Here is a 13,112-nt window from a genome sequence, read left to right as displayed (position 1 = left end):
CACGTCTATTATATCCTGCAGGTTTGATGCCTTTTAGAAAGCGCAACAAATCTCCTGAATGCGGAATCACACCCGCAAGATTTAATAGCAAAGTCTATGGAAAAAGCGTAGTTAACCAGCGGGAAATCCGCAGGTGCACTGCACCCGTTTTGCAGGTAAACCACAGCCCATAAGTATGAAAGCAGCCTTATAGGGGCTCGGGAGAGTAAGGGCTCATTTAGAGTTTGGGTGGCAGTAAGGCCCCATAGTTCATTATGGCCTGCAACTGGTTTCCAAACCACTTAAGTGGCCCTCACTCTTCAAAAGGTTGAGCACCCCTGTACTATGAACTTCTGCTGATTTCCTAGCACAGGATTAAGAGATATCAAATAAGGGACTGACTCTGAAATCTAGGTAGATCGGATTATCCTATGCACAGCTTGTTTTGCTTTCTTCTGATATTCCTACAGAAGGTTCACGCAGACAGTAACAATCATCAGAACTAGAAAGGACAGACAGACAATCTTCTCAGCAACATATACTATAAGGCAGAATAACTCCCTGCCTTTACTGCAAGAGCTCAGTACCAAGATCTACAAGCCAATAAAGAAAAATGAGTGTGAACTTTCTCAGGCCCAACCCTGTGTAAACCTTAAAATTTGAGAACACAACTGCAACTGTATTAATTAAAGCACAGAGATTATGCATAGCTATGCAACACTGTGCTTTCACATGATTACTTTGTGCATGAGATTAGTTTCAAATAAAGCAGGGCTTATGTTCCTCTGCAGGCATTTCAAGATACGCACATAACCATGTCCATTTTGCATAAAAATGGTGGAACCTTACACATGCAGCACTACAGTGGTGTCTAAGCTAGTCTGAAAATAAAAACTTTAGCAAAGACAGAATTCAGATTACAACTGTTTTATGTGAACTATGGGCAAAAGACCAATCCAATCAGTAAAAAAAAAAAAAAAAAAACATACCTATTACCCCCTAGTGAGTCCTGAAGAAGCCGGGTTAACTTGGAATCCCTGTAAGGTACATGGGTGACTTTTTTACTTTTATCTCCTAATGCACTAATCACATTTCCAAGAGCCAGCTATAAAAATCGGAAATGAGAGAATGTCACAGAACAGGCAAAAGAAACCAAGAAAATCAACATGGATTTTATATCAAGTATAAACTGAACATGGGAAAAGTACTGCATAATCCGCAAATCTGTATGCTTTGTAAAAGGTCACTTTTAATATATTCAGTAAATAAGTTCTATACAACAACCTGTTGCTCCAGGGGGGAACACTGCATGCCTTAGCTAGGCAGCCTATGGACATGTAACAAAAACAGCAGCATTCCCAGTCAGGTGTAACCACGTGCCTTTTCTCTCGTGTAGGAATATTTGCAAAATATTTCAGGTTTTACATGACAGCAGCACACTCCAGTTTCTTGATCGGATAAGTATGCTTAAGTCTATAAATCAGATCCAGCTTTCTCTTTATAACCTGCAGAACATACACTTTTTACCTTTCATGTTATGGCTTTCTTTTCAGCATTTCCCCCAAGCATTGCCAGAAGAAGTTGCAGGAGTGGGAGGATACAAAGCAATCATCAACATGTTTTAATACAGATTTTCACTCACAGTTCAACACGAATACAAAATTACAAAATCTTTCAAGCATCAGAAAGAAATCCACAAATCTAATGGTTAAGTTCTATGGATCTTAAGCTTTTAGTCAAACTAGAGCTTTCAAAGCTGAAGCTTAGCTAAAAAAAAAATCCTTACAGCTGTAGTCACATCAATTACCTGTAATGAAGTCACGCGTTGTGCAGGCGGCTGAATCTCAGAGAAATCTTCAGTGCAGAGATTCCCCGTCCTCTTCCAGTCTCTAAACTTCTGGCTTTGCAATGGTTAACCACTTCAGGTCCACAGGCAAACCAGCAATATACATTATTCTCTTAGAGACCTCCACCACAGAAAAAAGTTATTTTCATTGATTACACTGCTTGCAACATGATTCGTGAATGGTGGAGAGTCTGGTCAGTCACAGGTATTTCTCCCTTATTCAGTGTAATGAGGAGGAAGGAAGAAGTTGGACCATCTGTACTGCTGTTCTGTCTGAAGACCTGAAGCGGTTAACCACTGCAGCACTGGAAAGTCAGAGACAGGAAGAAGACAGACGTCCCTGCTGTGACAATTTGTCCAAAATTCAAAAAACTTTTTGTTTTAATTTTCCTTTTAAAGTGGAACTTTAGTCAGTAAATTAAGTCCTCCTAGATCAACTTCCGGCTGGGCCCTTTTGCAGGTATATCCATGTAAAACATTAAAATCATGTACGTATGGTGTTTAAAAAACTAGTAAAACACTGTCTCACTCTGCACATGCTCAGTTGCTCTCCACTTTAAGGCTAGGTTAGGTTCACACATCTCCAGTGCAAATTTCCCCTTCGTATTCACTGTGAATTTCCTAAGCAGCTGTTCAGCTGCAAACTTAGATGCAGTTCAGAAACAAATTAACACTAGCTGGTTGTTAAGGAGCGGGACGGGAAGCCGGCCGCTGCATCTTTAACAACGGATGACTGATCTAATTTGTGTTCAAAACTGATCAGAGATATGGGATTCAGATGCATTCCCATAGGAGGCAATGGCCTAGAATTTGCATCTGAACTGCACCGCAGTGCTCAAAAAAACACGCAGGACTCTAAGAATTTGCAGTGAATTTCGCACTGCCACTGCACCACACATATGTGAACCGGCTTCACAGAAATCCAGTTTTAATTCACATGTCGTGTAAATTGGATGCGGTTCAAAATGCATCCAATTTGCATATATGTGAATAGAGCCTTAGACATTTTTAAGCACTGTCACGTTTGTAGAGGCCGATCTGCAGACAGCCTTAGTGCTCGTTCACACCATACGTGCATGAAAACTGATGGGAAAACCTCACAGATTTAACTTGCAGACATCAGTTTTACATCAGTTTTCATGTGCGTTTTAAGTGAGTTTTCATGGGCGTCAGTTATGTGCCCTGTTCACACCAATATTGATGTCATGTTAGTTTTTTTTCCCCATGCAGAAAACTGCATACATGTTGCAGACTCCTGTGCAGAAAAAAGTCTGCACACGATACCAGTGTTGTTGTGTAAACAGGGTACATAGAAAACAATGGGTTTTTTTTTTTTTGTGGCCTTGCAGAACGCAGGCAGAAAAACTGACACCTCTGCACTGCACCATGGTGTGAATGAGGTCTTAAAGCTGCATTAAACCCGCCTATCCTTTACATCCAAGAAGGCTGCTTCAGTTTGATCTGCAACTTCAATGGTGCTGCACATGTAATCAGTTATGACACCAGCCATTTGATGGGTTTGACAGTTTGGTTGAGGACACAAGCAAATGTGACAGTCAGCAAGCCCGGCATTCCAGAAACGCAACTAAATCAATGGGTTTAGTTACGCATTATGATTTACTGCTAGTGCACTAAGCTTCAGCAAATGGCAGCCTTCGGCGAGAAGAAGGAACAATGCTGGAGGCAATTTACAGCACACTAACTTTGGTAGCATAATTATTAATGTGGAATTTATGTTCCTTGCTAAGAACAATAATTTTTATCAAGTGGTTATGGGTAAAGTTCTGCTTTAAGCTAAACTTCAGTTTTAAACCCTTAGATACACTGATGAACAGGCTTTAGCGCTGCAAACCAAGAATATACATTTAGATGCCCCTCTTCAGTATCCTAGGTGCCTTGAATTTCAAAGGGAAAAAACAGATAACAGATAACAGATAGGGGTCCATTTAAAGAAAATTGATGTGTGAATGTCTCAAAGCATTCACAGAGTAGTCGCAAAAAGTTGCTGTAATTTGTCCAATACTTTATTTCCTATAATTGTCAGTTCCATCTAGTGGTCATAGAGGTAATTTTCCTGATTGAGGTATTTCAGGAAAATACAGGCAAATTATGGGGATGGTTATAACTATTGCACAGCAATTTTTTATAAATAGACTGCATAGTGTTAAAGAGATTTCATAAATAACAAAAATAAACTGCGCTACCAAACAAATTGTGCTGAAATTACAATTACAGCAACGCAAGTCGTGCTTGAATGTGACATATATTAACTGAATCAATCAATGTGGGGGGGGTAAGATTCTTAGTGAGAAAATAGAGTCCAATGTGTAAAAAGGAAGATGTGATTTACCCTCCATCACCAATAAGGAAGTGTTCTAATCGTGAAGCCGCCATCAGATAAATAAAACGCACACTTACCAACTAGAGTGTGACTCCCTAATTAAAGAAAAGTCAACGAGCTTATGGTAGGACACCCAGCCCTGGATTCTCCTAGGCAATCCCTCCAGGTCCTCCACTGGCTGATGGTTGTGACTAGTTCGATCTGAGTATGCAGAAACCATATAGGACTGGACTGCCTCCGGCCCCACTAATAGTAGTATTCAAATCCCCATATAGAATCAGGCCCCCCAACAAAATCAAGTGGCGAAATGAGTGGGGCCGAGCGATGTGCTGACAGAGTTCCCAGAAGCACGGGTACTGCTTATTTGGCCAGTGAGAATTGCTTAAAAGTGCTTTTTAATCCACAAAATGTGAGTGTAAATTTTATTGATTTCATAAATGTGCCCATGAGGTTTTACGCTATTGGAGCATCTCCCTTTTATTCACATCTTGTATGGGGTGATAGCTGAATGTTAACTAACCACAACCATTAGCAAGTGGAGGAGCCGGAGGGATTGCCTAGGAGAATCCAGGGCTGGGTGCTCGAACCAAATGCTCATTTGACTTCTCTTCAAAGAGAAAGTAAACTTCCATGTTTAAGTTTTACCTATAGCTAAGCCTATATTAAGGCTTACCTATAGGTAGTGTAAATATCTACCAAACATGCACTGTTTAGGAGATATTTATTGTCTTAGCAGCCAGTTACGTCACTGGCGCATGCACTCTGAAGTAACAGCCACCCGTGCTGTTTCTTCACAGCAGTGTGCCGTGACTGGCGCGGGAGTGACGTTATCGTGGCTACGGCCAGTCACAGAGCCAGAGCAGTGAACCTGGAAGGAAGACTGGGTATAGATGGACGCCGTCGCATCCCATCGTTGGAACGCTTCGGTTTCAGGTAAGTTTCACATAATGTGCTAGTATGCGATGCATGCTAGCACATTATGCCTTTGCTTTGCAGGTAAGGCCAAACAAAAAAGTGAGGCGGTTTACAACCGCTTTAATTATGGAATTACATGATCGTCTGTTAGCGTGCATTTTTTTTCATCTGGTGGTGGCTCCGTGATTGGAACACTTCCTTATTGGTAATTGAGTTTGATCACGTTTAAGGTTTTTTGAACACAAAAGAGGATCTTCTTCCTTTTTACACACTGGACACTATATTCTCAAATTTTATTTTTTCACATTGATTAATTCGGTCAATATATGTCACATTTAAGCGTGACTCGTTTTGATGTAATTTTAAAGAGATTTCAGCTTGCTTCCATCTGATGTATGTTCCTTTTAGCACATCACTATTAAGGGCAGCCTTATTAGTAGAATGGAAAGTGCAGGAGACAAAAGATCTCAACACTCCTAAAATAGAAAGCTTAGATATTTGCAGGTTAAAGCCCCTACCCACTGCTGTAGTGGGCATTTAAACATATGTTTAGGCCCTGCAGCCTTGTTGAGTACCATTAGCCTTAGATCAACACAGAATTAAAATACATTTGCAGGTTATGTCCTGGGAAACACATTCACTGTCTTAGTTCCCATCATCACTCTAAGAAGTGTTAACTATTTACACAAAACTAGATGTTACACAGTAGCCTATTGTGAAATAAGCACATAATCTTACCAGCCCACAGTTGATGGAAATTCCTTCCTTAGCTCGGTCACCTGTAGCTCCTGTGCGTTTAAGACGCTCTGATCCAGCCAAGTCGACAAAATGGAACTTGGCGGTAAGGGTTTCAAACTCATTCGTTTGTGTAGATTCAGATGTTATCCTATTGTCCAAATCATTGTCCTAAAAAAGTACAGTGAGAACAAGTTCAAAGTATAGAACAACAAAATATATAACAAAAAAATAATGTTCTAGCTCTGTAACTTCTTGCAAGAACTACTTTGAAACACTTCAGCTTTGGGTGGACATACAGAGTTCAATTACTTTCCATGTACCTAAAACTGAAGAGGAGATATGCATAACTCGTGATCGTAATTGCCTCGCTCTACATATTTATCATATAAAGGGTATCTAAACCCAAGAATAAAAATGTAATATATTGCAGCTTACCAGTTTCTATTTTCAAGCTTTGTTCCTTTATTTTTACCGTGACCCTTCCAGTTACACACATTCTGCCCTAGGGTGACAATGCTCATTCACCATACTGTATTAACTTTGGAGAAGCGTTCTCAGCCTTCAACAAGACTATAAAACACCTTCCCCTCTCCTTATCTCCCTAGGCATGAGGTGTTCTGTAGTCTACAGAGAGCTGAAAACAATGCTAACCTAAAAGTCGGCATAGCAGAGAGAACAGGAATTTATTAGCACACTAGACATCTGACGTGATCAACAGTTTTGTTTTTTGCACTTATGAAACAGATATAACAAAACACTTTCAATGGTCTAGCATCAGTTCAAAATGGGAGCAAATAAGGCAAAATAGTTTTTTAGGATATACACTACCGTTCAAAAGTTTGGGGTCACCCAGACAATTTCATATTTTCCATGAAAACTCACACTTTTATTCATCAAATGAGTTGCAAAATGAATAGAAAATATACTCAGAACATTGACGAGGTTAGAAATAATGATTTTTATTTGAAATAATAATTTTGGCCTTCAAACATTGCTTTCATCAAATAATTTTTTATTTGCAGCAATTACAGCTTTGCAGACCTTTGGCATTCTAGCTGTCAATTTGTTGAGGTAATCTGAAGAAATTTCACCCCATGCTTCCTGAAGCACCTCCCACAAGTTGGATTGGTTTGATGGGCACTTCTTACATACCATGCGGTCAAGCTGCTCCCACAACAGCTCAATAGGGTTGAGATCTGGTGACTGCGCAGGCCACTCCATTACAGACAGAATACCAGCTGACTGCTTCTTCCCTAAATAGTTCTTGCATAGTTTGGAGGTGTGCTTTGGGTCATTGTCCTGTTGTAGGAGGAAATTGGCTCCAATCAAGCGCTGTCAACAGGGTATGGCATAGCGCTGCAAAATGGAGTGATAGCCTTCCTTATTCGAAATCCCTTGTACAAATCTCCCACTTTACCAGCACCAAATCAGCCCCAGACCATCACATTACCTCCACCATGCTTGACAGATAGCATCGTCAGGCACTCCTCCAGCATCCGTTCACTTGCGCTGCATCTCACAAATGTTCTTCTGTGTGATCCAAACACCTCAAACTTAAGATTCGTCTGTCCATAACAATGTTTTCCAATGTCTGTTCTTTTGCCCATCTTAGTCTTTTCCTTTTTTGGCCTTTTCCTTTTTTGGCCAGTCTCCGATATGGTTTTTTCTTTGCCACTCGGACGTTGAGACTGGCGTTTTGCGGGTACCATTTAATGAAGCTGCCAGTTGAGGAACTGTGAGGTGTCTATTTCTCAAACTAGAGACTAACGTACTTGTCCTCTTGCTTAGTTGTGCACCGGGTCCTCCCACTTCTCCTTCAATTTTGGTTAGAGCCAGTTTGTACTGTTCTCTGAAGGGAGTAGTACACACCGTTGTAGGAAATCTTCAGTGTCTTGGCAATTTCTTGCATGGAATAGCCTTAATTTCTCAGAACAAGAATAGACTGTCGAGTTTCAGAAGAAAGTTCTCTTTTTCTGGCCATTTTGAAAGTATAATCGAACCCACTAATGCTGATGCTCCAGATACTCAACTAGCTCAAAGGAAGCCCAGTTTTATAGCTTCTCTGATCAGCACAACAGTTTTCAGCTGTGCGAACATAATTTCACAAGGGTTTTGTAATCATTAATTAGCCTTTTAAACACGATTAGCTAACACAATGTACCATTAGAACACAGGAGTGATGGTTGCTTAAAAAATGGGCCTCTATACATCTATGTAGATATTCCATTAAAAAGCAGCCGTTTCCAGCTGCAATAGTCATTTACCATATTAACCACTTAAGCCCCAGCCCTATTTTGTTTACAAGTTAAAACCAGTATTTTTTGATGATGTCACGCCGAGTAAATAAATACCGTTTAAAATTGCGCCCCCCCGTGGGATGGCGACAAACTACGGTCAATAGAGATCTCAATCTGCAACGCTTTAGAGTTAGAGTGTAGCTCTTTTTTTTTTTAATTCTTGCCCACGCTCTGGCGATCGCGGCGATACCTCACATGTGTGGTTTGAACAGCGATTTCATTCGCGGCTCGACTTGCGTATACATTTTTTTTGTGCGTGAGCTAACGGTGACGGGGGCAGCTAAATTTTTTTTTTCCTATTTATTTTTTCTTTTTTTTTAACTTTATTACAGGTTTTAAAAAAAAAAAAAAAATCTGATCACTTTTATTGCTGTCACAAGCAATGTAAACATCCCTTGTGACACCAATATGTAGTGACAGGTACACTTTATGGAGGGATCGAGGGTCTAAAAGACCCTAGACCCATCCACTACACTTCCCTGTATGCAAAACGCCGAAAACGGCATTTTTGCATACAGCCGTTTTTCAAATCTGCTGCCTTTTGCAGCACAGTAACTCGGAAGTGACGTCATGGACGCTGCCTCAGGGTTACGTCATCGGAGACCCGATCAATGCCGTTTCCGGCATTCATCGGGACTCCATCCAGCCGGCGGACGTGCCGGCTGGGTGCTCGGGGCTCCCGGTGGGACGGGAGCCCCGAACAAAGCCACGGAAGGCGGCGGGAGGGGACGTCCCCTCCCGCTCACCCGGGTAACGATCAAGCGGCTCCCGAGCCGCATCGGTCGTTACCAACGGTAAGCCGACCGTCGGCTTTAAACCACGGTACCGGGATGATGCCTCTAGCTAGAGGCATCATCCCGGTATAACCCCGCAAAGTTACCCGACGTACCGGTACGTTGATATGCGGTAAGTGGTTAACAATGTCTAGACTGTATTTCTGATTAATGTAATCTTCATTGCAAAAAACAGTGCTTTAAAAAAATAAGGACATTTGTAAGTCACCCCAAACTTTTGAACGGTAATGTACATAGAAACCTAGAAAAGTGACGGCAGAAAAAAGGCTAAGTGGTCCAAGGAGTCTGACAGTTTTTTTTTTCCTTTTTGGTTTAATACGGTTTGTATTTATTTTTTCCAACTGTCTTTTTTTATCGAATTTATACAAATAGTAACAGACTATAAAAAAAGAAAAAAAAAAATCAACAGTAACATACAATCAGGGACTAAGTCATCTTAGAAAACATCTCAGGCAGAGGAAGAAGGCAAATTTCCAGTTCTACTGAACTCCTTCATCCCCAAATCATTCAGACACTTGTTGCTTACAAGTTAAAAAATCAGTATTTTTTGCTAGAAAACTACTTTGAACCCCCAAACACACACACATTATATATATATATATATATATATATAAATAAAATATATATATATTAGGGATGCACCGAATATTTGGCGGCCGAACATTATTCGGCCGAAAATAGAAAAAATGGCACTTTCGGTGTTCGGCCGAATAAGTCAAAAGGCCGAATAATTTTGTGCCGAACAATAGGGCTGAACGATAGTCGATATGATATTGACTATCGTTCTGTGGCCGTAGGCGATATTCATATCGCCGAGGTCACGATATTTACAGGGGGAAGGGACTCGGAGGAGAACAGGACGACTCACAGACTTCCGTGTTAGGCAGGGGAAGCCGGGACACTTCAGCGGTGAGCATACATATATTACTCACTCGTGCACTGCAGCCCGCCCCACACATTCAGTGAGTCTTATGCCCCATACACACGTGCAGATTATCTGCAGACTTTTGTCTGCAGATTTACCTTTTCTATGTAGTGCAAGGGCCTGCCGGATTGCATACAAATTGAAAGTGTTTAGGTTTGACCTCATATTATATGGTTTTGGTAAGTCTGCAGACAAAAGTCTGCAGATAATCTGCACGTGTGTATGGGGCATTACTCTCCTCCCTAGTTTTTTCAATGGCACATTCAGGAAGCCAATCACGCCGTGATTAGCTGCACAGCGAACCAATCACGCGTGCCTGCACACCTGATTGGTTCCGCTGTGCCGCTACTCACGGCGTGATTGGCTTCCTGAATGTGCCATTGAAAAAACTAGGGAGGAGAGTAAGACTCACTGAATGTGTGGGGCGGGCTGCAGTGCACGAGTGAGTAATGTATGTATGCGGCTGTGCTCCTTTCCAGGCTCCTACTAGTCCACCTCCAGCCTCCTACTACCACCACTATGAGAGACTGTCTGTCACTGTATAATCTGATCGAGTCCACACTGACACTGACTGTCACTGAGTAATTGATGTTACCACATTAACCCTGACCTGCCCAGTGCCCTGTATCTGCAATTAAAATTTACAAGGCTGCCTGCATCCTTCCCAATCCCTACAGTGTCACTAACATTAACCCTATGGTACAAGGCTGCAGTGTGCACTGAATCCCATTCCCTACAGTAACATTTAGGGAGAGAGACATGAGAGGACAAGAGAGAGAGAGAGAGAGACATGAGAGGACAAGAGAGAGAGAGACATGAGAGGACAAGAGAGAGAGAGTGAGAGGACAAGAGAGAGAGAGAGAGAGACACGAGAGGACAAGAGAGAGGACAAAAAATTGGCAAAATAAATGGAAAAAATGCGAAACACCGCGTTCGGTATTCGGCCAAACATTTCATTATTATTCGGCTTCGGCCAAGAATTTCATTTCGGTGCATCCCTAATATATATATATATATATATATATATATATATATATATATATATATATATATATATATATATATATATATATATATATATATATATATATATATATATATATATATATATATATATATATATATATATATTTTTTTTTTTTTCTACTAAAATCCCTGGAGAATAAAAATGGTGATCGCTGCAATATTTATGTCTTTTTTTGGAAGAAATACACTTTCATGAATTAAAAAAAAATAAAATAAAACAGTTAAGTTAGCCTAATTTTTGTATAATGTGAAAGATGATGTTATGCTGAGTAAATTGATACCTAACATGTCACGCTTTAAAATTGCGCCACAAACTATGGTACTTCATCTCCATAGACGACCCTTTAAAAAAATGTAATGGTTACCCATTCAGAGTTACAGAGGAGGTCTAGTGCTAGAATTCTTACTCTCTCTCTAAAGATTGCGGCGATATTTCACGTGTGGTTTGAACACTCTTTACATTTGTGGGTGCGACCTATGTATGCATTCGCTTCTAAGCGCGAGCATGGAGGGATGGGGCACTTTAAATTTCTTATTTTATTATATTTTTTTTTTGGCTGTTTTAAATGCTGTCTTTTTTTTTTTTTTTTTTTTAAATCTGGCACCTTTAAGGCTCCAGTAACTGGAAGTGATGTCATGACATCACTTCCGGGTTACCAGATTCGAGACCCGATCAAAGCCAATTCCAGCTTTATTTGGGTCTCCAGCCAGCCGGCGGATATGCCGGCTGGTCGCTCGGGTCTCTTGTTGGGACAGGAGACTAGGGCAGAGTGATGGAAGGCGGCAGGTATCACAAGCAGGGGGAGGGGACAACGGCTCAGCGGCTGCTTAGCCAAATCAGTTGTCATCACAAGAAAGCTAAAAGCTGACCGTCCGCTCTCTAAAAACGGTACTGAGGTGATGCTTGCAGCTGCAGGCATCACCCCGGTACAACCCCTTGAAGCCAAAGGATGCATATCTGCGTTATGTCAGCATTAAGTGGTTAATAGCTCCCCTCAAAAAAAAAAAAAAGAAGTATAACAGGCATAACATCATGCAATAAACTCCGCTTAATGGGTAAAACATTACCAGTATAAGCAGAGAGCGAGTATATGGACAAGGAATCAGCAGTATACCGTAGTCCCTTGAAAATTTAATTAACTTTTTTGTTGCATGGATCAATGTTTGTCCCAAGCATGTTTGAAGCCATTTACTGTTGACTGTTTCACTACCTCTGCTGGGAGTCTATTCCAAGTATCAACAACCCTTTCAAGAAAATAATACTTTCTAAGGTTAGTTTTGAACTTTCCTCCAGTTAGTTTGAGGTCATGTCCCGTGTTGTTGATTTTGGTTTCATATGGACAATACTGCCCTCCTGAACCTTATTCACCCCCTTGATGTATTTAAAGTATAACTAAAGGTAAAACAGTTTTTTAAGTTTTGGATAGAGTGGAGATGGATCAGAACACCTGCCAGGTATTCCTGCTGTCTGTGCCCCCGTTAAGGAGATTCACCCTCTGTATTTGTCCTGTTTACCATTATCATTGAAAGTAAAATAAAATCCCAAAACTTGGGTTGTCCTCAGAAAAGTATTAGAGGGGTTCTGGTGGCCTGGGGGTCCCCTAGGAATTTCACAGATTTCCTCTCACTTACTGTTTGGCTATGGGGCAGGAAGTGAAGGGAAATCTCAGCAATGGGACATGGGTTTTAACCCTCCCTTGCTCTATCCAAAACTAAAAAAAAAAAAATAAATAAAAGTTTTTTTTGGCCTACAGTTCTGCTTTAACTTTAAACTTTACAGAACTCTTTAGTGTCCAATCAAATCAAATTTTTAGTTGTACCAAATCTCTAACATAGGTAAATAACGCTCACTCCACACTTTACAATCTGATCTACTGAAAACTATGCAGTACAATGTCTTTCCTAATTTGTAAGTACTCATTAAATCGTTTTGGTAAATCTAAAGCTGGATGTACAAATATTGTATGGTCAGACTGTAATGTGTATGGTGACCCTAAACAGCCCTAACTTTTTATCTACACAAAATCTAAAAATAAAACATTGCAAAGATAAACATACTGCATCAAATTTGGGACACACGCGGCTTTGACATAGATGGATTGTAAATATGGCATGAGAGCGTGAACTTTGCACATTCATTTGTGTGCTGGCAGTTGTTCTAGATAAGGCACCCAATTTCAAGCACTGCAGCATCTGAAAATAAAAATTAAAAAACGATATTAGTTTTGAGGTTTTTTGTTATTACTATTAT

General features: G+C 40.6%; 1 protein-coding gene across 6 annotated transcripts in view; it reads right to left on the bottom strand.

Annotated features, from left to right (window-relative positions):
* KIF21A (kinesin family member 21A) overlaps positions 1-13,112 on the bottom strand; it is a 303,313-nt gene that overhangs the window by 182,495 nt on the left and 107,706 nt on the right. For all 6 annotated transcript variants that reach the window (XM_082254436.1, XM_082254439.1, XM_082254440.1 and 3 more), the window contains exons 5-7: positions 12,920-13,054; positions 5,820-5,987; positions 969-1,084 (exon numbers count right to left, since the gene is read on the bottom strand). In XM_082254436.1, the coding sequence (XP_082110562.1) occupies positions 969-1,084; positions 5,820-5,987; positions 12,920-13,054 (419 nt within the window). The remainder of the gene's footprint in view (positions 1-968; positions 1,085-5,819; positions 5,988-12,919; positions 13,055-13,112) is intronic.

Source organism: Pelophylax lessonae, assembly GCF_965119305.1.
Source record: "Pelophylax lessonae genome assembly, chromosome: 4".
Taxonomy (NCBI): domain Eukaryota; kingdom Metazoa; phylum Chordata; class Amphibia; order Anura; family Ranidae; genus Pelophylax; species Pelophylax lessonae.
Note: the sequence above shows the minus strand (reverse complement) of the source record. Positions and strands in the feature narration are given on the sequence as shown.